This window comes from Serinus canaria, chromosome 5 (assembly GCF_022539315.1).
Source record: "Serinus canaria isolate serCan28SL12 chromosome 5, serCan2020, whole genome shotgun sequence".
In the NCBI taxonomy this organism is placed as follows: Eukaryota; Metazoa; Chordata; class Aves; order Passeriformes; family Fringillidae; genus Serinus; species Serinus canaria.
The window spans coordinates 10,574,025-10,601,963 of NC_066319.1; the positions used below are offsets into that span (position 1 = coordinate 10,574,025).

Sequence of the window (27,939 nt, forward strand, 5' to 3'; positions counted from 1 at the left end):
CACTTCAGCATCTCTGGCTGTTTCTGAATGCACTTGATTCTTGAATGAAGAAAATTGGCTAAGTGGAGTAGTGATTGTAGGGGTGACCTGGAGGTTAATACCTTGTTGAGTTCCTCATTTGTCCTGCTTCCTTTTGTATGGCTCACAGTGCTCTGGGTAGTTGGCTGGTGGATGTTCTTGGTGGAGTAGTGGGGATTTAGTCCTAATAACACATTCAGAAAGACTGCACAATCTTTATTGACTTTGGTATTTGGTTGAGTTTATTCTAGATTTTGTGTGATTGTTTGGTGGTTTTTTCTTTTCAGAAGAGGAAAAACTTTAAAAGTCAAAATAACAGAAAAGATTTGGCACAATATAGAATTTATGGGTGAACAAAAAGCCAAGTGTATATATGCTATATTGACAGGCATTCAGCTTTGGTTTACTGTGTGGCAATATTTGAGTTTGTGTCTGAGCAGGAGTTTTTCCCCTGAAATCCTGTGAGCTGAACAATGTGCAGTCAGACTGTGTACCTTTTCCCCATGTTCATACCCTCCCCTTGGTTTCTCCATGCACTTGTCAGGATGTACAGGCTGCAGCCCTGGAGATGCAGAGCTGTTCCTCAGCAGGTGTGAGGTTTGAGACTGAGCACAGCAGCAGCCTCTGCTGCCCTCTCCTGCTGTGCTTTCTGGCTTCTGTGCTTGGAGCAGTCAGTGACTCTCAGGGTGGAGCCAGGACAGAATGGGCTTTCAGCTCTGGAAACTGATAGGGTAGAGAGTTCCATGCACCCTGATGCTCTTCTGTGAAACAGAAATATTTATAGCTTAATACAGGTTACCCAGTCTCCTCCTCAGTGTTAATTATGGGCTGGGGAGAAAGTCCTCAAACATAACTTGAAGTATCATGAAGGTGACTAAAATCCATGTGAAATTCTCAGGGGAGTTGTCATGGTGATGTAGTTTCTGACACTTCAAGTAGACTAATCTTGTGTGTTCAGGGACTTGTAATATATTTATTTGTACCCATGGGTCACAGGTAGTAAAAAACCACCTTAAATATATTAGTGGTACAAGAGAAAAAGATACTGAGTATGTAAGTTTGTAATTTGGGTGATCTAGGCAGCGTTTGACCAGATGCAGGCTAGATTAACACTTTCCTTTCCTTTTAAAAAAGCCATGATCTGTCATTTCATAAAATGTTTGCATAGCTGGATATACACTAATAAAGGAATAAGAAAAAATGTATTTATTGGAATGTTTGAAAATGAAAATTCTATGTAAAAATATACAAGATATGAAACCTCTCTGGTAATTCCTTTCTAGGAATTAATTTCTCTGAGGATGGTGGGAGCACTAAGGAAGGGATTAGAAGTGTCATGGAATAAAAGCCATGTGTGATTTTGTATGTATGCCATTAAATGGTTTGACAGTATTTTAAGGGCTCCTGTTTTGGATAACATAGAAGCACAGTTTGGAGAGAGTGCTTGAAAACTCATTTAACTGAGCTCTGTATATAATAATATATGGACTGAAAACAACTGGGACTTGGATGACATTGCACAGGACAAAGAGTACGTAAAGTGCAGAGCTCTGTGGTGGAAGTAGTGTTTACTTCAGAAAGGATGGGCTGCCAGTTTGATAAATAAAGTTTAACTGGTGTAAATTGCTGTTATAGAAATCTCCTTATGTGAAGCTATTACTGGAATCTAACTGTGTAGTGAAACCCATCTGAATCTGAGATGGTGAGTATCTGTTTGGTCCTTTTTATGCATTTGTCCTAGCCAGCTATATTGCAAAATGTTTTATTTTTCCAGCATACTTTTGGCTTTCAAGCTCTGGTACAAGAGGCTGCCGCACACTGTGCTAATTCAGAAGGCATGTGTCCTGTGTGGAAATTGGTCTGACAATCCTGAAAATAAAAATACCTTGTAAGTTGTTATCTCTCCTCTGGGGAACATTGGAGGTGCATTTATGATGTTATCAGTGGCTGTTGGCAGGTGCTTGACTGAGATCACAGGCTCGTGTTCTTCCCACAGCCAGACAAGTTTGTTTTCCTCTGTGCTGCAGGCGATGGGGACTCCTCCAAAGGATTTGGGAAATCTCTACATTCTGCAGTCGGTGTTGAGTCATTAGTTGGGTGTCTAGTGCACACTGATTGACACTAATTTTCTGAGTCTAATTTGGGTCAAAACTCATTCCAGAAGAAAAGAGTTTCGATGTTTTAAAAGTAAAGCTGGGTACAGTCATGTTTAGCTCCAGGTGCTTCGCTGCACAGTTTGACTGTGCCTGTTGCTCGTGTGCTGAGTCCAGTTCTGGGCTCCTCAGGACAAGAGGCACAGAGCTCCTGGAGCAGGGAAAGGGAAGGGTGACAAAGCTTCTCAAGGGGCTGGAGCATCTCTCCAGTGTGGAAAGGCTGAGGGAGCTGGGCCTGTTTAGCCTGGAGAAGAGGCACTGGAAGGGCACCCATCAATGTCAGTGTCTGCAGGGAGGGCCAGAGCATGGCCCAGGCTCTGGTGCGAGCAGTGGGACAAGAAGCAAGGGCAGAAGCTGATGCACAGGGAGTTCCATTGAACATGAGGAAGAACTTCACTCTGCAGTGACCAAGCACTGGGGCAGATTGCCCAGAGAGGTTTTGGAATTTCCCTCACTGGAGACCTTCCAGAACCATCTGGACTCAGTCCTGCACCATGTGCTCTGGGATATCCCTGCTCAAGCAGGGAGGTTGGACCAGGTGGTCAGCTGTGGTCCTTTCCAGCCTGCCCCATCCTGTGATTCTGTGACAGCGTTTGGTAGGTTTAGGGCAACTCTGAAACTGCAAAAAATCCCCCCTGAATTAAGGTTATCATGTGTGAGGAAGGATATCTTGGACCAGTTCAATGTGGCACTTGCAGCATGCACAGGAATTCTTGCCTCTTTATAGTTGTGTTGATCTGGAAGGATACATTCAAGAGCAGTTGGAAGTAATTTGGCAACTTGATGCTTAGACTGTGCTACACATGCAAATCCCACAGGATTCCAAAGTTTGTGGGGCTTTTGCACTTTAGTGTCCTTTTACATGTGATGGCAGGGCTGGATAATAGCACAGTACTTGACTTTGGAGGTTACGTATTACAACCAGTGGTGCCTGTAGCCCCTGGAGGGCTTCAGTGATAACCCTCTAGGGCAGGAATCTGTGAAACAATGCCATGCTAGTTTGCTCTGGTTTTGATTTTAATGTTCTAAAAACAGAAGAGCTACTTCTGATTGAGGATTTCTAGTGGAGTTTCAGTTTAGTGATAGAGCTCTGAATAAAAGCAGTTGAATGCCCTGGAATGTGTGTGGTTCTTCGTAATGAATTAACATTTCTGTGGAGTGTTATGATTGTTGTATCTGCTGAATCCAGTTAATTGCAATTATTGTTGACTTGGACACGTAGACACTCATGAATGGCCTAAAGATGAGCTAGAAGGTGTGCTAGAGCCACAGCCAGCAGTGGGATTGGATATGGTGGCTTGTCTGCAGACTTGAATGCTAGGGGGTTTTTTGATGTTTGCAGATAGCATAATTTTAACAGTAACAAATCTGGTGTGCCACAGTTCTTCACCATTTTGCAATATGTGCATATGGGTTAGATACAAAAGTGAAGCAATCCCTGCTTTTCCTTGTCATTAATCATTTATAGCACTCTTGAGGGTTTTTTCAGCGTGTTTGGATTAACAGCTTAGAGTTTAAGATGATTCTAGCCTAAGTCAATGCTCTTTATATACAGGTGATTCCTGTTTCTGCAAGAGTTTTATGATAAATTTTTCCACAGTTGAACTGCTGTCCAGTGATTTTCCTTTGAAACAGTTGCAATTTTCATTTAGGGAGGTAAGAGTGGAGTTTTGGCTGTGGTTTCTTTCCTAGACTAGCTTTTTTTTTTTCCCCTCAGTTTTCTTTTTTAAAAAAAAATTAAAGTGTTCTCTCCAGTGACTGTGGCTTGTCACTGATAGATAGGCAGCTCTCCCAAATTAAATATTTAAACTTTAGTCATGTAAAACAGATATTGCTGGAGCGTGCCAGAAAGAAAGGACTTACTCTGATACATCTGGTTCTGTTTCAGTATTGAAATTCTTGTAGGGTTCAAAAATAAGAACAAAAGGTAACAGAGAACACCAGAACAAGAACAGTTGTCCCTGGTTGTAACTCTTTGTCCTTTGTTCCAGAGGGATGAAAATCCTTTTGGACAGAGTTGATAAAGTATTTTTATAGAGTTAGTGTAGGAGGAGGCTTCCTCAGACTTTCAATAATAATATATATTTTTTTAATCATACATTTTTCCTCTTAAGATCTGCAGAATTTGTAGTTCTGTGTCTGAGTGTGGCTCTCATGAATTCGAACACGCCGCTGACACTTGCAGACTTGAGACAGGGGAATGTTTTCCCTGTGCAGGCTCTGGAGATGGAACATTCGTGCTCCATGCGTGGAGAATGAGAAAACACATGGACATGTTAGCTGGAATGCATCTGGCACGGCTCTTCCTTGGGGAGATGGAGTGTTCCATAGCTGTGAGTTGTTTTCTTTTCAGAGTGGCAGAAAGTTGTTCCATATTTGTTCTTTTTCCAAGATATTCTGGCTTCCCAAATTCTTCTTTTGCGACTTGAGGACTGAACTCCATCTTGTACTCCACATGTGTTGTATCCCTGTTTCCACAGAGATGGAAAGGTCAAGGTCCTCCACCATTCATCCTTCATCAAAACAAAAGTGGGGCAGATCTTTACCTTGGAAGATTTTCTCCTTGAAAGGGCATTGAAGGGCCCATGGATGTCTCAAGTTCCCCTGAAGTCAGAGCCTTTAGCAGTGTCTTTAGAGGTAGGCAGGTTTTTATCAGCCAGCTCCTTGGGTGCTGCCATCCTCACAACTCCATTCCTGAGGACAGTCCCTATCTGTTTACATGATAAATCTGACAACTGTTCAGCAATGTGTTATTCAGTAAAATCCAAAAGACCATGTTAATGTATGCTCAAAGTGCTCTGTTCTCATGCCTTGGAGGGCATGGCTGCTTGTGGCAGGGACACGGAGCTAAGAAGCCAGAATTGTGGCAGTAGCAGTTGTCTTCATTCCCTGTGAGTCCTAGATATGCCTCCACAACACAAGACTTGTGTCCATTTTCTGTGGCTACAGACCAGGCATTCAGCCAGTGCATGTTTGTAAAATACACTTGCACAAAGAAAAATAGCAAAAATTTACTTTAAGCAGGTTTATCTTTACCTTTGCAATGAGAATTCCCCACCTTCATGGAATTAGTATTTCAGAACCTTTCCAGTGGTCAATGTCTGTCAGAGCCATGATTTTATTCTTGGGAAAGGTGACTGCAGTGATGAAACTTGCTTAAATAAACAGAGGATCCTACTGAGGAGGAGTCCCTCAGTGTGGAAGTAGAGCCATGCTGTGTGGTCAAGTTTTGCAGCCTGGATGTCATTGCCTAAAAGGAAATCTGATAAACCTCCTGAATCTTCTGTGGTGGCTTCACCCTGGCCAGTGGCTAAACCCCCATCCAGGTGTTGGCTCACTCCTCTGCAGCAATACTGGGGAGAGAATCAGAAGGGCAGAAGTGAGGAAAAGCTTAGTGAGACACAAAGAAGGCCTTGGTGCTGTGCAAGCACTGCTGAGTGAGAGCTCAGAGTTGGGTTTGTTATCAGCACTGCTGCAGTCACCTGAAAGCACCATTCAGGCTGCTGTCAAGGAAGTTCACTTCACTGCAACTATACCCTGTGCATTCTGTCCCTGAAAGTCTCCAAATTCTGTTACTTCACTGCCCACAAAGTGAGGAATACCTGTTTTTTAAGCAAGTGAGCACTGGCTTTAATCTTTCTTTTCAGCTAAACCCCCCAGGTTCAGAAGCATTTGCAGCACGAGGCTGATTTCAGCAAAGGCATTTGTTCCTTTGCCTCAGTGCAGTTGGGCTGTCAGATTATTTCACACTGCTTTCTTGAAGTGACCAAGCTGTTCCTCTTTGACTTCCTGCCCACTGAAACCAGACAGAATTACCACTTCTTCCAAGTTGTCTCCAGGGCATTTCTTCAGGAGCTGTTAAGAGACCGAGATGATACTGCTCTGTGGAGTTAGCTGTAGTGCAAAAGCTCAAACACTGTACCAGGGCAAGCTATGGAGTAACTGGATGTATTCTTGATTCCTGAGTGAGGAGAGGTCTATTTCCTATAAAACTGGTAGCAGTCTGTAAGTTTGGTTCTGTGATTGCATACTCAGCTAACCACTGTGGTAAATCAGAATGTCCTTCTCAAATAGATGACCCATTTATCTTATGTGACTCATTGCACCAAATGTTACCTCGGATGACTTGAAGTATCTGGAATCATTCTGAGTATTTCTGGCAAGCATTCCTTTGGTGAGTGGGTCAACATTGTTGAGATTTGTTGTAGTAATACTGTTCAGCACTTGAACTTCCTCGAATCCTCCAAAAAAGTGACATCAGATGTGTTTCGTGACAGTTGGGAAGCTCATTTTCAGTGATGATGTGCAAGGTCTGTGGTTGTGGTTGGAAGAGACATTTTGCATCAATGCTGTGGGGCTGTGCACTCTTGGAAATGGGTGGGCAGCCTCAGTGCCTAATACCAGATTGACAGGTAACATAATGCAGTCATTTCTCTTCTAATAAGAAAATTGGGGTTTGGGTTAGGGATGTGGAAATTTGCTTGCCAGCAATGCACCCAAGTGAAGCTTCAAACTCTCATATGTGAATTTGAGATGTCTGGTTCATCAGCCATGAGCAGCAGATTCTAATTAAAATGTAGAAAGTGGGGTATCAATCTGTTTTTCTTCCTACAGCAACTGGAGGCTCTTCTGCTCCTTAATGAGTTCTCAGCCAATTGTTCTGGGATATGCTCCCAATTACATCAGGGTGTCTGGCCATATTTATCTTCTGGTTCCACTGTTGCAAGTCTTTCTAGCCCAAGGAAAGACTGTGTAAGCCACTGGTTATCCATTTCTTTTTATATAGGTGAGAAAATTTTGATATTTAGACCCTCTGCTATTTTTGTTTTGTGTGAAAGAGTAGAGAAAGTTCAAGGCCTTGCTTACCCTTGTGGTCTTTCACGTGTATTTATGTGCCTTATTTTTCAAGACTGGTTGGATGCATTTCTTACTGTGTGTTGGAATGTTCTCCAGACTCAGGTGACAAGGTATTCAGCACTGCATGAACACTGCTTAGGCTCTGGTTTTTGATCTATAAACCTCCTGTAGGGTTGTTCCCTCTCTGTTATTTCCTGATGTTATGTGTGGAGTGTAGAAGACTGTTTCAGCCCCAGTAATTTGCCTTATGCTGTGTCACATAACTGAACTGTGAGGCTTTCTATGAATTAGGATTCATATTAGGTCATTTAATTTATATCCTGGTAGGAATTCAGAGGCATGTCAGAGTGTTCCTGGCTGATGTTTTCTTCGAAACTACTGCATAACCAGGAATGTTATTGGAGGATCACCATGTAGGGCCTGTCATAACACTGGATTCTTCTCCATCTTCTGTATGGGGCCTACATAAGAAAACCACAAAACTGAAGAGAATTATGTGTTAAAGATAATCTATTATTAGGCCACAGCTGAGAGCAGGTTATGGCAAGAATGATTGTCTGGATAGTACTAATTAATAAAAATGGCTTTTGTGAGAGTTTATCTGAGTGGGGACACAGACACTTAAACCCTTAGTGGAGCTATTGCAGTTGGATGTAAGTAGCTGTAGTGCTGTCATTTTTGGTGTTCAGTAATTAATCTTTCACTGAGTATAAAATGAGGATATTCCTGTTCTGACAGGTCATCTGTCTTTGGATAGAAGCGTTGTGATACTATGATGGAAAGTATTTTATAAGTTGAAACATTAATTTTGTGTTCTGACATCTGGCAGAAGGAAAATGTCATTTGAGAGCAGCTGTTAGGTTGAAGAAAAATTAGTAGTCAAAAACTTGAAGATTAAAGTTTCTCTTTAAATATGATGGTCCAAGATAATTATGTATTTAGTAGGCAAAAAAAAAAAAAAAAAAAAGTGGGAGTGATGAGCTATTAGCTTCTGTCTCTGTGAGTCACCTGGGATAGAAGAGCCTCATAGACACTTTTTCTTACACTTCATGGTGTGGCCACTGCTGGATCACACCCAGTTTTCTGCCCTGAGGTTCAGGGCTGCATCTGCAGTTGGTGTGGGATAGGTATTTTACATCACTCTGATGAAGCACCCCAATCAACATGGCACCTGTCATTGTGAGACTGGGAAATAAAGCTTTGTTTTATAGGAACTGTAGTAGTAAATACTACATGCTGATCCTTGATATAAAGTTACCAGAAGCAAAATGTTTCAGATCTGAAGCTGATATGAATCTGTTCCTGTAACAAAAAACAAATTCAGTGTTAAATCTATGTGTGCATGTGCTGGTGCAATTAAACTAAAAGGATCCCACCTATTAAAGTTTGTAAGGTCAAGCTCATCTGGGAAAAATGAGAGCTGAGGGATGTTATCTTATAGTTCCTTCCTAAGCACTGCAAATTAAATCTGAACCTTAAATTTTTGTGTCTGTTACTTTCTAGATTTAAAACAGAGCATTATTGAATTCCTTCCCCTTGACTCTCCTTAAGAATCATAGAATCCTAGAATGGTTTCAGCTGGAAGAGACCTTAAAGGGTTGTCTGTTTCCAATACCACCCCCATAGGTAGGGATACCTTCCACTAGACCAGGTTTCTTAAAGTCCCTTCCAACCTGGCCTTGAACCTATCCAGGGACAACCCTCCACAGCTTCTCTGGAAGAGAAACATCCTCACAGAAAAGAATTTCTTCCTAATACCTAACTGAAACCCACTCTCTTTCAGTTTAAGGTCATTCCCCAATGTCCTGTTAAAGATTCCTTTCCAGCTCTCTTGTAGCCCCCTGGCATACTGGAAGGTGCTGCAGGGTCTCCCTGGAGCCTTCTCTTCTCCAGGCTGACCAGCCCCAGCTCTCTCTCCAGCCCTTGGTGCACCTTTGTGGCCTGCTGACTCACCCTAGCAGGTCCATGTCCTTATGCTGAGAGCCCCAGAGCTGGATGCTGTGTTCCAGCTGGGATCTCAGGAGAGCAGAAGAGAGGAGCAGACTCACCCCCTGTCACCTGCTCTCCTTTAATGCAGCCAGGGACACGTTTGGCTCTCTGGGCTGCAAGTGCACCTTGCTGGGTCATGCTGAGCCTCCCATCAATCAACACTCCCAGGTCCTTCCTCCTCAGGGCTGCTCTCAGTCCATTCTCTGTCCTGTGTTTGTGCTTGGAATTGTATGTGTTCAGTTTAAAACAGGAAAAAAGATGTCTGCTTTGTAGCAAAGATTAGTCTTCAAAAATAGACTCCAGATCTTCTGTTGCAAATATGTGAACTTGGCATAGCTAGAGCTATCTTCTGGTGCTGTGCTTGCTTTTCCTCATGGGATGGAAAAATCTTTCCAGAATCGTCCTTTTGTCTCTCAAAACTGTCCTCTCTGCTCACTTCTCATGGGTCTGTGTGTTGGTGAGCCCTAGGATGAAATGCAGTTATCAGCCAGCTCTGGGAAGTGCTTTGCTTACTCTTTTGCAACATTGCATTCCCTGTTAATTAGATAGATCCGACTCTCTGGTGCCTTTGAAACAAGTCAACGCTTGAGAAGACACATTTGCTCTTGCACAGTGACAGTTTTTCTCATCAGCAGAATTTTCAGGTGATAGTTCACACTGGTAGTCTAATTTTGTCTTTTTTCAGACATAGAATGTGATAGGGATAAGATTGCAGGAACAATCTGGGTGTTTACTTGAAGTCCTTCTGACAGGGTCTAAATGATGTTGTACAAACCATTGCAATTTTTCAAGCAGAAAATATTTGTGTTCTACTTAGTGCTTGTTAACAGGCAAAGTGTGTAGTTTCATGTAGCTTTTGAGAACCTATGTGCTTGCCATTCCCTCCACTTCTTATTTTGAGATACAATAGGCATGAAGACCTTGTCTTTCCTTTTGGAATGATCTTTCCAATCATTTTTATGAGATATTTCATTTCAGAGCTCTTTACTTTTTGACTGAATTTGAACTCTGTGCCTCTCTCCCTCAAAATCAACCACTTGTTCAGACCATTGGATACAAATGTGAGCTTCAGGGGAAGTCTCATTGTCTTGGAAAACTGTCTTTGTCTGAGAGATTACACATCTTTAACAACACGAGATCCAGCCCCAAACTTGGTGTATGGTCATTCCACCCTGTACATCCAGCTACCACTAACTTACTCTTCCAGAGAGACCAGACCTAATATTTATCTGTTAGCATATGCATGACTTTAGGAAGAACTTGATGAACTCCAGACCCTGTCTCTGTAAAATAATTTTTCCCTCCTCTAATCTCAGAATGAGCAACAGAATAAGTGTGAGGATGGCTTGAACTGAATAGCAACTGAGTGATGCATTTCATGGTTTGTGTTCCTGCTTTACTGTGAGTGTGTTCATGGCTGAGAGCTGAAGGGAGTGGGGAGAAGCTGTGGAGTGACCCAGTGTGCCCTACAGAAACCTCCTTTCCTTAGGAAAGCAGCTGGGGGGGTGAAGAGATCCTGGTAGAGCAGAGAGCTCAGGGGCAGGAGGTGCTGACAGCTCTGAGCTCTGGTGGGTTTTTGGGATGGAGGAAGATCCAGCAGCAGAACTGTGCAAGTATTCAAAGCCTACAGTGCAAGAACACTGGTGTTGCATACCAGGCTGCTGTGCAGCAGGTGCTGCAGGGACAGGGAAAATTGATCAGAGCCTTAGACTGAAATTCTGGGAGGGATCAAGACCTTTAGGAATTCAGGCATCAGTAGCTTGGTGCTCACAGTGGGACTTTTTCTTCCTCCCTTCATCCAGATTTTTTTTTTTTTTGTAGTTTTTATTACTTTGATTTTTGACTTTTTTATCCCCCCCTTACTTTAAATTCTTATTGAGCCCTTTTTAAAATGCAAATGGAACTACAGTATTAGGGAGCTTCAGGCTTTTTGTAGAGGATTTAGTCTGCAACTTTCCTTTATTCTGCAGGCCCTGAAAAGGCTTACTAACATTTTAATTTCCTGATCAGGTATATGGGTTTTCCAAATGAATAATTTATTATGGTACTGTAGATGGCACTTCAAATGAAATTACTTGGAGGATCATTTCATTTTTTACTTTGTCACATGACTCATTTTCCCCCAGGATGTCATAAGAAGGAATCTCTTGTTTATCAGTGTTCACACAAGTGTGAGTGGGGAGGATTTCCAAAAACCCCTAAACCATATTATTAACATTTTCAATGGAGCACAGTAGCACATTTCCATATTCAGTGGAATGTGCCAGAATTTTGTTTAGTATTTTTATCTGTATTGTGCCTCACATAGATCTAATTATGACTTTTTTTGGCTAGCACCAAACATGATTAGACACTTCCAGAAGTTATTTGTATATTTATAAGTATCTGAACAGTGTACAGTCAGTAAAATGATAAATGTGGGATTCCCACCCCATGGCCCCAGATTATCTCTGTATGCTCTGCTCCTTGGAAAAAAAAAAATTACATAAAAGGATAAAAACCCAAACCATAGAAGATAAAACATGACTGTACTTAAATAGTAAACCAAGTGTTTCAACATCTTTATAAGTATTGCATTGCAAACCTATGTTTTACATAAGTTACATTGCAAATATTACAAACTTACATGGCAAACTTATTTTTTAAGTATTACATTTAGACCTGAATCTTCATATTCAGGAATCCTGTAAATAAATACTGATACAGAAGAACTGTTATGCATTGACTTCTTTACCTATTATAGTCCTATCAAGTGATTTAGAAAAGTAAGTTTTAGCACATGAACAGACTTCTTAAGGAGAAAATGTAGAAAGCCTTTCAGTGAAGTTGTTTCTTTGCTGAATTTTAGAGTATGAATAACTTTCCTTTATGCTCCACAAAATCAGATTACAGTAACAGCTACTTACATCTCTGGAGGGTAAATATCTGAAATCTGATTCTAACCTTGCCATCTGTGTTTGGTTTAAAAAAACAACCATACAAAAAGTAAAAAAAAAGGTATAGGAAGTATTTGCACAGGCTGGTTTTCTAATGTATTGAAATTTTTGTACGCTGAAATGGGTGCTGATTAAAATGCTGAAATAATATTGAAAATGTAAAATTGTTTTGGTAAAATTAGAATCTTACAGTTATGTTCAGGAAATTTCAAAGTGGAGCTTTTTTAAAATTCATTTGGTATATCAGTTAAAATAATTCCAAAAGATGGTTGCAGAAGGAAGAAAACTTATTGAAAAGAGTAATCATACTTAGTAAATAGGACAGGGTTATTTTTAAAGCTGGGCAAGTAAACATAATTTGTTAGAACTGAGAAGCTGCCTAAATTTTTTTTTTTTTTTTTTTTTACATTTAAGACATTGATTCAGAATACAAAGCTGAGTATAGTCTTGGCATCCTGATTTTTATACCTTCCTTGAAAATAAATAAATATTTTCTCCAAGACAGCTGGGAAGTCTTTTTCAGTTAGGTGTGTTCAAAAGACTGTTTGTTTAATATAGAGTGTTTATTTGAAGTCTGATCTTCTCTTCCTATGCAGAAGCTGGCAAAAGATTTGTTTGCAAACAAGAAGGGGAGTTGTTGATGAGCAGGAAACTTTCTCCCTGCCAGCTGCCCAAGCTTTTTTCAAATTTCTTGAATATGATGCCAACCATTGCAAGTTACTCGAAAATGATTTAACATTCATTGTTGTTTTCTTATCTGTTATTTTTTTAAGGCTTTTGCAAAAGCTCTGTCCACCCAGCAAAAAACCAGTCTTTGTCCAGGAGTGTGTTATGTCCCAGACTTCTGTCTGGAAGGAAGAGTCCTGAGGTGCAGCTGTTCCAGCCAAGCTGCATTCATTGCATCAGCAGCTTCTCTAGATAAAACACTGTGGGAGCTGGGGTCCTGCTGAAAGGTGGGGGAGGATGCTGTGAAGGGGGTTCCTCAGGAGCAGCTGGCACTTGCACAGGTGAAGGCCAGAGAAGTTTTTTAAAGGACAGCTTGTGCCTGTGCACAAGTTCCCACTCAGGCTCTTGGAGATGAGAGATGCAACGGCAGCAAAGTCACGTAACTTTTGGCAGAACTCTGCAAAGTGCCAGGGAGTTCACTGCCACTGGTCACTGAGGTTTTGTTCTCAGAAGTGGCTTTCAGCATGAGGCAGCATTTTGCAGGACAGTTTTCCAAGGGTAATCCTGAGTTTGTGGCATTTGGCACGTTCCTTCAGAAGGGTTGGATGCTGGGGGAGGCTTGGCTGACCAAATCCCTGGTTAGAGGATTAGAGGGACACTGCTGCTGCAGCTCAATAGGCCTCTCACCTGTGCTGCTGATTGTAACATCCCTGTTCATTCCTCATTCTGCTTCCCTTTTCTCCATTTCCTTCTTTTTATGGTGTTTATCTGTTTTCATTTCACTTGGCACTGATACAGCTTCAGTGGATGAAGTTCAACCCTAAATGTGAATTTCCCCTACAAGATCTATTTTAGAGTACCAATGGCCAACCTCCCTTCAGAAAAAACACCAACTTTAGTGGATTTAGTGGAATGACATATGGCATGTTTTGCCATATTCCCACTTTACCTTAATTAGAATACAAGCTAGAATATTTCACCTCCTTTATTTACAAAGCACAGAAGTGATTTCTGACAGCCAGGAGCAAGAGAGATGTTGGCCTGCCTAGAGGAATATCTACTGCAATAGTGGGGAGGATGATCCTGCAAGTAAGGTGCCAGTCTGTGCTTTGGGTGGTAATGATTGAGCCTGTTTCTTGTACATCCCTTCTTTGTGCTCTGCAAATTACAAAAGTACAAAAAATCAAATAAATACCAAGACATTCAGGATTTTGGACCATCCCAAGTATTTCAGGTAGTCTTGACTGCAGTGCCAGTACATTTGGGGGAAGATTGAAATGCTACTTTTTTTTTCCCCCTGCTAAGTTCAACAAATTTTTCCTGTTTACAAAGAAAAGAGCCTGAGGGTTGCCTTATCCCATTATTTGCTGCATCCTTGCAGATACTGCCAGCCTCCAGAATGGCTGTTGTTCAGATTCCCAGGATTGTTGGACTGTTGTGTGCATCTCTTTGACCTGGTTCAGAAGAACAGACTCTGAGCTGTGCCAGTTGTACAAAGAATGTCCTTGGTCATGGTGGGAAGCCTGTTTTCATTCCTAAATGTGCCAGCATTTGATCTAACCTTTAGTGGCCATAGGCTGTAATAAAGTCTTTATTCTCTTGAATAAATCAGAATTAAATGCTCTTCATGCAAACTTCCATGTCCAAACTTTAAGATGCACATGGCCTGTGATGTGCTGGTGGGGGTTGGACAGGTTTTTTTTCTGAATTTCATGTATTTTAGGCCTATCAAAGAAACATTTTTGTTTTTAAGTGTTTATTTTTAGCTCTCCTTTGGCTTCTTGTTCATTTTTTTTTTCAGCACTGACTTCTGTATAGGGACTGAGTTAAAATGGGGATATCTTCTGTAGTATTTTCTGTCTTCTGGCATCAAGATTTCTGTAGTAATATTTATAAAGGTACAGGTCTCAGGTACATTTCTGTTCCCAATATGGAACATGAGTTGTCTTCATGCTTCCATGAAAAGCATTTCCAAAGCACCTAAAAGTGACAAGAATCCTGAACAGTTTAAAACTCCTGCAAGGTTCAAGGTAAGAACCTCTCTATAAAGAGAATTTGACTTCAGAGCAGATTTCAGTGATGTTGTTAGCCCTGGGTCCTGTTTTGAAAAGGTGCAGAGGTTCTGTGCTCTGCCACCTGCCTGTGCATCTTTCACACTGACAGTGTGCTCCTAACTCTGAACGTGTAAAGTTGTACTTCTGAATCCTTGAAATTATTTCTTACCTTTACCTTTGCATCACCTTTACATCTACAGTGGCAAACTATTTTTGAAACTATTTTCCATGCCATGAACTACTGATGTTCTTTGATCTGTTGTGTGTTCCTTCTTCAGGCCTGAAAATTATACCAGATCACCAAAGTGCCTCCATTCAAACTTTGCATGTCAACAATGCTTAGTGCTCAGATGCATTTTTATCAGGGGTTTGTGAGTGAAAAGACAGAGTGTATCACAGTCCTCATTAATTTGGAATGTAGGTTACATGAACAGCTTGCTTCTGGAATTTCAAGGGCGAGCAAGAGATGGCATGTGACCTTTCATGGGGAAAGATTTATATAAGAAGGGAGTTTAGGGGACTAGGGTTCAGGAACCAGCAAATTATGCCAGAATTTTAATGTGTTGCATGTTTGTACTTTTTAAAGGAAAAGATGGGAAAAGGAGAAGGAGAAAGAGGGCAGATAGAGGAAGTTAGCTGGGAAGAAAAGCTGCTTGTGCCTTAGTAGCTTAAGGTATAGGCTGCTTGTTCAGAGTTCTTACTCTTCAGAGTTCTTGGGGTTTGGTCTTGGCAATTCCCTTGGTGTATGGACTATACACAGGCAAGAATGTAATGTCTGAAAATTTGAAGCCTAATTTATTTTGTGGTCAGCTGTGATTCTTAATGGATTAAGGAGTTAAGCCCTCTTAAAGGTAGCATAACTACTGTATGAAGATGATAATGATTATTTTAACCTGGCACCTTTAGTGAAAATGAAAATGCAACTCATTGCTGTAGGTGCTAAATTACAGTTTTGAAAAATGGCTGCAACGTTTTCACAACTTTTGTACTGCACTTTATGCAACAAAACTTTACAACAAAATGAAAGAAAAAAAATTGTAATTCAATTGAAATACAGGAATAGTTTTGCTTTTTTAGGAATGTTAAGGTAACAATATGAGTGTTTAATAACAATAATAATAATGGCAGTAGTTTTTTTTATAAATATGTCTCTTGTTACTGCCAGGCATGTTTTGTATGTATAATTAATAATGAGAGCAATTTCTGTTCTACGTGGGCCACGCTGTTAATGTGCAGTTGTGCTCTGCTCACACTCACAAATACTTCATTAAGTGCATTGTTATCTTAGTGATGTCTGAGTTTGTGTGGTTTCAAAAATCTCCAGAAGCTTCTGTCTGACTGGTCTGAATTCAGAGAGCAGTGCTAGCCATGGGCTTTCCACCATGTGGTGCTGATGGTTTTGGTGATGATGGTTTTTCCACCCATGGTTTTGGGCAGCTTGCACGCTATTCAAAAGGACACCAAAAGACAAACATTCTTTCATTGCTGGTACAGAGGCTCTTCCTGGTGGCTGTGGCTCTCTGAAGCCATTGACACTGCAATGAACTAGTTTTCCAGTTCAAAAACAAGGTGTCAGTGTTAATGAATCAGTCAGTTTGCAGAATCATTTAGGTTGAAAAAGACCTTCAAGATCATCAAGTCCAACCTCTAACCCAACACCAACACCATGGTGCCAACCAGACCATGGCCCTGAGTGCCACATCCAGGGATGGTGACCCCACCACCTCCCTGGGCAGCCCATTCCAGTATCTAACCACCCCTTCCATGAAGAAATTCTTCCTAATGTTCTAAAACCTCTGAAGTCTTGGTAGGTCTGTAGAGCAGACACCGTCAGGCACAAACTGAGGAGGCTGCTACCGGTGTTCACTGTGTGCATGTTTTTAATGTGGTGTCACATTTGTTTAATTAGCTTTAGTTAATAGGAATTTCACCAGAATACTGAGGGAATGTCCTTTGAGTGTTAAGAATTAATAAAAGGGGCTTGAAAGTAGACCAGATACAGAGGGAAGGAAATGTGGTCAAAAGGTGAAGTTATTAATGGGAAAATCTGAATCACCTTTATAATTTTTTCCTCAAGTGGTTTCAATATTTTTGCAAAGTTGTCAGTAGTTATCAGTAGCATGTATTGAAACAAGTGATAGTTGTTGAAATCCCATGACCTGATATTTTTCTGTTTCTTCCTGTTGTGCTAAAGCATCAAGAATGCAAATTCACTTGGGTGTTGAGTTGTAGCCACCTCTTGAATAATCTGTTATCTTCAGACACAACTGCTCTGCTGAAAGTTGGATGATTTAATAAAAGTCAGCTGAAGGCTGATAGTGTCCACACCCCCTCACCCAAACCATGGGATTTAGGGACTTACTGTAATTCTGCTGTTATTTTGCTGATTGGATTGAAAACTGTCAACAGAGAATCAACAGTAATTGCAGTATAAAGTATTGGGAAAATGTGCTGAGCATATGGTACTGGACTGGGTTTGTTAGTAAAGGAAGTGCAGCTGCTGGGTCTTCTCTTGCACAGGAGATTCTTTCAAGTGCTTTGGGTCTAAACTTTTCCTAAAGAAGGCAACTTGCAGTTCAGTAACTTCTGTAATTGAAAAGAATAATTTTATTTATTTTTCAAATTTTATAAAGTTACAATGAATTCTACCTTGTGATTGCAAACACAGAAAACTCTGGGATCATGAACAATTGCCCTAATTTTGAAGGAGTGCAGATTCATTTAAAAAAGCAAACCCAACAATCCCTCCCAAGCCAAACCAAAGTTTAGTGGATGGAAAGAGTGTTTCCTACCTGTCTGTATTGTATTCAAGTTAAGCAATCATGTGAAATAGTTAGATTTTATGCATTCTAAGTAGATCTGTAAATCTGTATCACGGGACCTTTCTGTTGAAGGATTAACAGTGCTCCTTCTGTTGATGTTTTGTTTTTATTTTTTTACTCATATCTGATGGATGAGTAATGCTCATATTTTCTAAGCATTTCTAATGCTCATATTTTGAACACAGAACTATTCACTTCCCTTTTTTTCCCCTTGAAAATGTTGCATTTCTGTGATACATCCTTTGTGTACTGTTCCATGAACTTTTTGAGAATTTTAGTCTTTCTCTGTATTTAAGTCAGTGGTTTCCTGAAGATTCAGCTTTACTGCTGAGGGCCTGAAGTTTTTTGTTTAATACCTGGGATGTTTGTGAGGCTTCTCTGAGCTGTTCTGAACAGGATCCTTTTCTAAATTTTTTGAGAACTTGGATACCAAATCAGTTGGGCCTGAACTAGAGGTAGCCAGAATTATTTTTGGTTTCCAGGTGTTTTCCCACCAGTGGGGACAGGCTGGGTTGGGGACACAAGGAGGGACAAGTGCTGCACCTCTTGGAGGGAGCTGCTCCATGGGAGGTGTGCAGTGGCTTCTCTTTGCTCCCTGAGGTACCTGAAGTACAAGTTCAGGCAGCATTAGAAGTTGATGTGGCTTTCAGAAAATGCTCAGCAGCACATCAGTTTCTTCAGGGAAATTCCTGTGGAGGTTTCGAATCCTTCTTGAAAGCAGGATGGAATTACATGCAGGAAACTCTAACACTGGTGGCCAGCATCCAGGGCTTTCTGAGGCAAGCAACCTAAAAAACCTGATAAGCTTTTGACATAAAGGAGAGACTATAAAAAACTTTAAAAAATGTACATCTCTCAATTCTGAATTAAGAGCTTCCTGTACTGTAATGTAGAGAGAGTCTTTGTAGCAGTCAAGTAAAAGGAGAGCTAGAAGGATTGATAGCTTTAGACCATGATGAAGTAGAAGAAATTGAAGCTACTTTCCTGGATGTCATGATTTATAATGGTAGTTGATAGTGTCAGAGGTCTGTCTGCTGTAAACTGAGTTCAGAATTTAAAAAAGTCACCTGTGCTCCCACAGAGAAACTTAGGGAGCACAAACATAGCAGGGACTGTTTGCTACTGTGACTCTTGGATGCTTCCTTTTCCAGAAGTCTGGATACCTCTGTTCAGCTTGGTCCTCCTGCCCTTTCCTGCAGGCTGAGCTCTGCCTGGAGGGTGTTTGTGCTCAGCCCTGCCTTGGGTGCATTTGTTTGCTGTCTCTTTGTGCCACCTGCCAGCCCTAGAACAACTGGAGGAAGAAGAGATTTGACAGAGATATGACTTAGGATAAGCAGCTAAGGGGGTAATTGGAGACTTCACCTGAACAAGGGGAGAAGTTCTGACACTGAGGGGCTCCTCCTCAATGGAGGAGCAGCCCCTTTCTGCAGTCACCTTCTCCACAGTCCCTGCTGCTCTCTGCATAAAGGAATGGAAATGCTTTGATAGAGTTCATGAGGGGAACACTTAACAGTGGGTCAGTGGCTGGTGGCCCTGTCCAGTTATTACAGCCTAACTGAGAGCTCCTTTTCCTTACAAAACTGCAGCTGGAGCCATGTCTGAATTTGTTCCTTGGGTTCTGGCACATCCTGGCTCTGCCTCCTGAGCATCTCTGCAGCTCCTCTAGAATGTGGTACTTGCTTTGGCATTTTCTTGCTGAGCTCATGCACAGAGCTCCCAGCTAACCCTGTGACTGCAGTCTGTCAGCAGGCTGCCCTTGGCAGTCACACTCTGTGCTACCTTGGGGCTGAGATTGCTTCTGGGACTTCTACTCCTTGGAGTTTGTATGGCCATTGTACCAAGAACATCTGCTCTGAGATGATTCCCAAGGGACAGTCACAGGATGTTAAGTGTAAATATGCACAAACTGGAGAAAATTCTTCCTACTAACCCATCTGATTGGTTCTGCCCAAATGTCTTGGAAGATGTTTTGTGGGTTTTAAGGTAGCTGCAAACTCAAACTGTAAATTAGCAGGAAGCTTAGAGGAAGCCTATTTTTTTTTCCACTGTAACACTGATTTATGCTAGCAGACTTGAGTTGTGTCAGACTGAAAATGGTTTTTTATGGTAAAGCCAGGAGAGTAATGTATTCATTGCTGCTGCCTGGGTGTCTGCAGAGGAGGCAGCACATATGGACTGCTACTACTGATGCATCAACTGGACTGCTTCATAATATCAGAGTACAGCTTTGAGAAGGTTTTCTTTGATCAGAAAATGTTTAACAACTTTAATGCTTAATCTCAACATTTTGTGATACAACTTTACAGAAAAGATGATTCAATTAGATAAGGCAGGTCAGCTATTAAAAGGTATTTTAAATGCTTGCAAATTTCAGCTTTGCCATTGATGTATGGACAGACTGAAGAATGAGACACCCTGTGGAAAGGGCCCCAGTGAAGTTACAGCTTCTTCATGATCTCCTTTCTGGTGACCAGCAGCAGGGCCTGATGGAATGGCCTGAAGCTGAGTCAGGGGAGGTTAGGCTGGATGTCAGGGCAAGGTTTTTTCAGGATTTACTGCAGGATTTCAGAAGGTGAAGAACAAAATTGCTGTTTGTATTGTGCATTCCTGGACTGTTCAGGATGACACAGCACTACAATTGTGGGGTGTTTGTGGTGTTTCCAAAATTTATCTATAGCACTCTTGCTTCCAAAAAAAGGAACATGTAAAAAAAGACAGTTGCATCAGAAAAGTTACCAGAAATTACCAGCTTTTCTTAACATCTTTCTGTGTGGAAAACCACTGCTGACTTGTCCAAGGAAATCAGTGAGAAATACTGGCAAAGGGCTAGTGTGTCCTGGATTAATCATGTGGGATTCTAATCTGCAGATTTATGTCAATCTATAGGCTTCTTTTGGAAGACTGCTTCTTGAGAAACTATTGCTTTCTGTTTTAAATATCACATTATCCATGATATTAAACTTACTGCTGTTTGGAGAGAGAGAGACCAAAGTTATCAATAATCATCAGCATTTTAAAAACGTGAGAGGTAGAGGCTGGATGCAGCTTGTATCTTCATTTCATGTGTGATTCCTGGTGTTACTGCTGGAAAATGTTGAGATTGTATTTATTATATGAGTTGCAAGACACATTTGAGGAGTGTGTTCTGCCTCTTGTGGTGAGAAGCTTAATAATATTGGGTATATTTGCAAAATATTCTCAAATGTATGGTGATTTCAATCAAATGTATGGTGATTTCAATTCCACCAGTTTGCCTTTAAGTAACTGAATTTTATCTTTCAGCAGGACCAACAGAAGGTTTGGGGAAAATCATACAAAGATTTCCCCAGAAGGACTGGGAAGACACTCCTTTTCCACAGGGAATAGAGTTGGTAAGTTTGCATTACATTTTGCAAGTTTTGGAATTTCTTTCACATGCATTTGGAAGATAAATCTGCCTTCATGTAATGATCTGTATTGTTTAGCCCAGCAGGGCATGGGTAGAAATTAGTGAGCACAGGGGATGGATTGTAGGTTTAAGAATAACAGTTTTGGCTAACAGAAGATAATTTGTTCTGGTATGCACAGCTAAGTAAATATTCCACAAATATAGAAAATGTCTGCTGCAAGTTTATAAACTGTGTTTAAAAGAAATGCTTATTTGTGCTCCAATGTTTTTGGGAGCAGCCTTCAGAGGGCAGCTGACTTCTCACTGTCATGTTCAAATAATTACAAATGCATATTTGTATAATGTAGATTCAAAAAGAAATTAATATAATATCCCAATAAACTGGATTTATTAAAATGGTCAGCAAGGCTGGTGTGCAGGGATCTGTTTTAAGCAGGGAATTCCCAAGGTGCTGCTTTTTTCCCTGCCTTGGTCTCTTCTTGTGGGATGCAATGAAAAGGTGTCTCTCACTCCTCTGGATCAGGGATTCACTCAACAGCTTCATATTCTGAAATGAGGTTTCTGAGAAGTCAGAGTGAAACTTTTACTGGTGTGAACTGTGCAACTTCTGGGACAGGATGAGCTATGGGAGGAGATGGGCTCTAGGGGATGTTGCAATTGGAGTCTCTGTGCTGTGGGGCACATGCAGCTGCAGAGGACAAAGAAAGACACTGACTCTTCACTGGGTTTATTGCACAGATACAGCCAACAGAGCAGGCTTTTCCCAAGCTGGCACCTTTCAGGCAGCATTCAGCTCCTTGCTCTGTGCCACTGCCACGTGCTGTGCCCTGATGAAGGACAGCAAGGGGACTGGGCTTGGCTGCTCCCTCCCTGCGAGGCGCGTTCGCTCCCCAAGCTGGCATGCGCGGCCGCGCTCTTCTCCTCCTCTGGGGTCCCAGTTCAGCTCCAGCCTGGGCCAGGAGCTCCAGCCTGGGCTTTCAGGGCTTGCCATGCCCTGCTCTTTGAGGTGAGCAGGATTTCTCCCCCTGTGATGGGGAGTTGCAGCCTCTTGGTGCACTTGCATAACAGCAGGTTTGGCAACGCCGAGCTCTGCTGCAATTGGGGAAGCTCCAAGGTTCAGCCAGGAGGGTTCATCTTGCTTCAGACAGCCCCAAGGGCTGAGTCATGGTGGGATTTACTGTGTCCCACAAATGTCAATCTTAGATCTTCCTGACCTTGTTCAGAGAGAGCAATGGGTCTGACTAGCTGTGACAATGTGAAAAATTAATAAATAAAATAAATAGGCTCCACCTTCTCTTGAAGCAGTGAATCTCAATCTGTGCCCAGGTGTTATCTCCCATTTAAGTTTAATTGTAGGATTTTAGCACTACAAGAAACATCTTTCTAAAGGAAGTTTTGTTGGTTTTTTTTTAAATGGGACAAAACATTTCTGTATTGATTCTCAAATGACTCATTAGGCCAAGCCATTAAGACTTTAAACTTTCCAAATAAAACAAAATCTGACAATTTAAGGACATCAATTCAGCCAATTGGCAAAATCAGTCAAGTTTTGATCTGCTTTCCAAGTGTGGTAAATAAACTTTTAGTTAATGAAGATTGAGGAGTTAGAGATAGTGCAAAGATCAAGTACTGAAGTAAATCACTTATGAATGTCAGATGTTGGCAGGAATTTTTTTCAATGTTTTGGATGAATCTTACGAGAATCAACATTAAATCATGGAAAGGAAAGAAGAAAAGCTGTGTTACCACATTGTCACCTTGAGGGCAGATTTAACATCAATGAGGGGGTAATAGGCAAACCTTAAGGAAAAAGAAATGGGGGAAAAAGGTAAGAATAGATTAGTTGACAAATGTATATGAGACTGAAGGGAGACATATTTATTATTAACACTTACTTCTATGACAAGTTTGAGTTAATATCCTCTTAAATGTACTTCTTCTTTGAAAGATCTGTATGGTTCCTGTTATATGGAAAAAAAGCCATCTTTTGTATCTGGAGAACATGTCAAGCTCTCTTCACTGTGTTCTCATGAAGGAAAAAGGCCAAAGCTTTTCATGCTAATGATAGGATTGAAGGGAGATTTTTTTTGAGCTCAGTTTTGCTAAACAGGCACCCACGGGACAAACTGGGCCTACTGGAGCTGCCCTTGACTGAGTGAAAAGGAGGGATCATTTTGAAAACATCTTCTCCAGAAATGAAGACTCAATTTCACCTTTCACTTGGACTGTGTTTTGTAGTTTTGGTAGTTTGACAGAGAAATAGAGAATTGGGTCATTATAAAATGTGATTGCAGTCTGAATTTCACTGGAGGGTGTTGTATTTGGTGAATGTGTGTTCTGGATTAAAGGGTTAAGAGTTATTCAAAGTGTCTGTTTTTATGTGAGCAGCATGATAGCTGTCTTCTGGTCACAAACACATGAGCTGGGAGTAAAAAACATTGTCCAGAATTCAGCAGAAATATTCAACTTTATTCAAGTCAAGTACTTTAATTTGTCTTGTTCAATAGATTGTGTGTCTTGTGTTTGTCAGTGGTGAGGAAAGCCTTGAGTCTCTGCTGAGGGAATGATGCTCTCAGGTGTTGGTCAGTCTTTTCTTGCTCCTCTTACTTGTCTGCATCACCTGAAACTACCTGAAGAGATTTTTCTTAATCTTTTTGCATTTGCTGCTTCACCAAACACTTCACAGCTTTTAGCTTTGTTCTGTTTATAACAGAATGGGGAAACTTTGGTAAGCCACCTGCACATTGCTGTGAAACACACCTGAAGTCTTCTGCAGTGGGTTATTGATAATCACAGTAGCTGTTAAAGGGCTGAAGGCTTTATTACCATTTGTTAAATTGTGTGATGGAACTGTGAATAAGACATGATATTTCTTAATGTTATGTATCATATATATTGAGTGCTACTTCAGAAGCAATAGAGTGCACTTCTTCCATTTGTTAGAACCTTTTGTGGGCTATTCAAGAGAAATTTAGGGAACAATTTCACTTCAGAATCTGAGCATCTTCATTTTCCTGACAAAGAGCAGTCCATCTGCAATTTATAGACAAATGCAAGTCAGAGGGAGTTACTTCTTTGGAACTGGAAAAAAGCTGACTTTGAGGGGTAAAGAGAGATTTATGCTCATTCTTAAAGAGAATAAAATATTTGGCTCAGAAAAGCATTTCAGTCATTGGTTTTTGAAAGAATGCAGCAGAACACCCCAATCTGATAGCTGCCCCCCATGGTATTTTAAATGAACATGTTTGGGTATCCTTCTCCATAGCCTGTCTGTTTCTGAGAAGTTTTTTCAGATGCACTTTAAGTGTACAAATAATCCTGGAGAGTCAACTGAGGCACTCAGAGCAGTATAAGGTCAGGGCAATCAAACTTCCTGATCTTGCTTGTGGAAAGAATGCTCAAGAGTGTGTGTTGGTTGAATGAGTTACCTTTACATTTCTGCATATTTTTCTTATTTCTAATGCAGTTTTAATTCCGCTGTGTAACTTTCTAGACATCATAATTAGTTCTACATCAGAGGAAGCTTTGGTATGTAATGTTACACTGTAAAGTCATTTTTGTCCCAGGGCAAAATTAGTTAAACTAATTCATCTGCATTAGTCAGTGTTGGGAGGCTGCTCTTAATGAGGCCAAGGAAAGTCATCCCTAGAAACAGTTACATTGTCTTGAGCTGGATATGATGTGTTTCTGCAGCTTGAGTAGCAGGGAAGGAAATTTCCCTCTGTACCTGGTGCTAGTGTTAGCAGCAGTGTCATGGTTCAGTAATTGGAATTTCAGGTGTGGTCAAGAATAGAAATGAATATGTATTTCTAGACAAGATAATCACCTATCCAAATAATTACTTGAATTACAAAGTTTATTTTTAATTGGTAAAAAGTGCTGTTTAATACAACAGTTTGGAGACCACTTACACAAGTTATGAGACTGAGAGAAAAGGAAAGGCTGCAAGGATCCTTTGGGATCTGGAAGTTTGCCTCCTTCCCTCTAAAGGTGGACTTGAAGTCGTTGGAATCAGTTTATTCCTCCTTAGTGTACAGCCCTTGCTGTGGAGCTCAGCATTTCTACACCCTTGTTTTGCTTTAGACATGAACTCTTAAATGGATGTGGAATGTCTTTCATGAATAATTGGATTCAACTTTCAAATTCCAACTAACCTGAGAAACAAAAAAACCCCATGAGTTTTGTAAAATGAGAGTAAGGAATGATATTTTCAAAGTGTATTTGTATTCTGACTGATCTAGTTGGTCTTGTACAAATTTCCACTTCATTTTTCATACATAATTTATGAGTTACAGCTCTACCTCTGAGATCTTAACTGATATTTACTTCTGTTGGAGCTTTGCAGTTGGAATGGGGAGAAAAAACTATCAAAAAAACCCCACCAAAACCCAGCTCATTTGTCTTCAGAGTTGCACTCTACTGAAGACATTTAAAAGAAGGCCAGATTTTAAAGTGGAAAAGTTTTTCAGAACTCCTAAACTTCTGAAAATTTCCACTGCAGAGTCTCTGGAAATCATTACCCATTCAGTCAAAAGCAATACTTTCAAAATTCAAGTGCTGATCTCTTAGTACTGGTTTTGTTTTGCCACCTTGGGACGAGGCATCTTTTCTGAGAGAAAAATCTGATCCTTGAGCATTTCACTTCTTATTTTAAATAAGACATAAGAGACAACTGGGGCTGCAGATGACACAGTTAAGGCCTGAGGTGATTAAAGTTTTAAAGGAGTTAATCTGTAAATGCTTCAGTCTTAGCTAGCTGATCTATAAGCCAATTTTTCTCAAGCATGAATGCTTTTAAGGACCTGAATAAAGAGTTGTCTACAACATCCATTTAACCTTCAGTGCACCTGCTCAGCTGCAGAGATTTTTGTTTGGTGGGGGATTTTTTGCTCCTCTTTCCCCTCAAACATTTTTTTCCTCCCAAGACTCATTGCATATGTAATTCTTCAATGAGCAACTGCACAGCAGAGCTCAGTGTAGCACCTGGAAATGCATTGTGCTGGTTTTATTCCCATGTTACAGAACAGGTGCTTTCAGCACTTAGTAGGAAACAGATGATAGCAAAAGTATAGAGATTTTATTTTCTGGTCAGTGTTTTTGGACTCAGCTTCTATTCTTTGGACATATTAGCCTCCACTAGACAACTCAGAGTGCTCTTAATGGGGTGTATTTTACAGTTACATTTCTGCTGTGCTGAAAACCAGCTCTATTCTGGTTTTAGAATCTGCTCTTTCTGAATGGATGTTAGCTTTTGGATTTTGAAGAAGACTAATGTGGTAAAATAATTTGATATTTGTATCTAAGGACTTGCAAGTAGTCCTTGTGTAGCATAACTTTGTCTCACTGGACTGAGTGCTATCAAAGGTTCAATTAATCTGCTTTATCCACTCTTAGTTTTGGTTTGAGTTGGAAAAATAACCACATCAGAGCACTGCAGTCAGCAGTTTGGTAGAAATGGTAAAATACTGAAGTGACACGTGTTTGGAATTTCAGCTCTTTTCCAACTCTCTGCTCTTTCAATGGAGTTGTTTGAAGTGTAACCTCTTTTGCATCTATCACAGTGTTTTAAGATCCACATACTTGCATTTTAAGTTAAATTCTTTTCAGATCCTCTGGAGGAAAAATCCATTTTTACAAGCTTGCTTAGGATGTGCAGATATTTTTAGACTCATAGAATGCTTAGGGTTGGTTTTCTTTGTTCATTTCTGTCATCTCCACAGATAATCCTTGTCTGCATGAGATGGTCTTGTCCACCCAAGCTTTCTGTGTGATTCAGCATCTTTCTTACCTCTGCATAAGTTTTTCTCATCTTGTTTAAAAATGAGAGGAAAGACTGCAACATGGACTTCACTCTGAGTCTCTGCTTTGGGGTTTTTGTGTAACAGTCTGCAGAGGAGATTCTGAGACCCCCCAGTTAAGCCATGAGGTGTTGTAACATTCCCAAAATTCTGGGAGTGTCTTGGTATTTCCACCTTATAACTTACAGACTTGTCTTTGTACACTAAGTCTCTTGGGAGACCCTGCTTTTTCTGGAGGTTCTGAATTTTAAATATTAAATATTTAAATATAAACATGTAATATTAAAATTTATTATTATCTAAATAGAATATGATTATATTTATATAATAATATAATTATATTTAAATTTTTATGTTCCTTGGTTGGGTTTTTTTTTAAGCTCTTGAAAAACTAAGAAGGGAGAGCAGCATGCATCTCAAACACATGATGGGAAAATGGGCTGTATCTCCAGAAACCAAAACTGAAGAGAAATGCCATTGTTTTATATGTGAGAGCAAAAATTATGGGGAAAAAAAACTATGATTTAATTAATTAATTTAATTCTTTTCAAATTTATGATTAGCCTGGTTAGAGATGTGCTTTGTGTTTTTAAAAAAACATTAGTTTATACTTGAAAGTTAACTTGGATGAAGGCAGCACATGACTGTGACACATGTTCTTGAAAAGCTGAGCACGTCCTTAACATCAGAGGAGGTTTTTTAGCTACATGACCTGCTGCACTTTGCACTAACCATCACTGATTATTTCAGAATAATTCTATATGATCACAAATCCATGTAAGTTTGGGATGTAAGCAACAAAAGAGCAATTTATCTGCAGAGCCACAAACCAACGTACTTTGCTAAGGCAGTGAAAACTCCAGTGAGTGCTGCACCCTCTGGGTTCACAGCACTGTTTTTATGCTGACCCAAGCACACAAAAGTGAATATAAATGAATTTATGTGCACTGTAACATCCAGTTCTGTTGCTCTACAAAGCTCCTGTTTCCAGTTTTGCCTGGTGCCATGGGCAGGTGACTGGACCTCTCTAAGTTAGTTGTGTACAGTGTCTGCATTTCCCCATCTGTTGTCTCCACAAATTACAGAGCTCAGCATGAATCAAAGAAGTTTAACTTTTGAATAAAGGTAAGCAAAATTCTGAGATGGCCAGAGGTTAGACTTGGGAAGACTTCAGATAAATAAAATAAAGAGCATAAACTGTTCTCCGGGTCCTTTGAGGATATGGTGAGGAAATGGATTCTCTAGCAAAGGAGATTTG

General features: G+C 40.5%; 1 protein-coding gene across 1 annotated transcript in view; it reads left to right on the forward strand.

The window, feature by feature from the left end:
* The window catches only part of SBF2 (SET binding factor 2), a 233,149-nt gene that overhangs the window by 24,204 nt on the left and 181,006 nt on the right, over positions 1-27,939 (forward strand). The window contains 1 exon segment of the mRNA XM_050974804.1: positions 20,778-20,866. Within this exon segment, the coding sequence (XP_050830761.1) occupies positions 20,778-20,866 (89 nt within the window).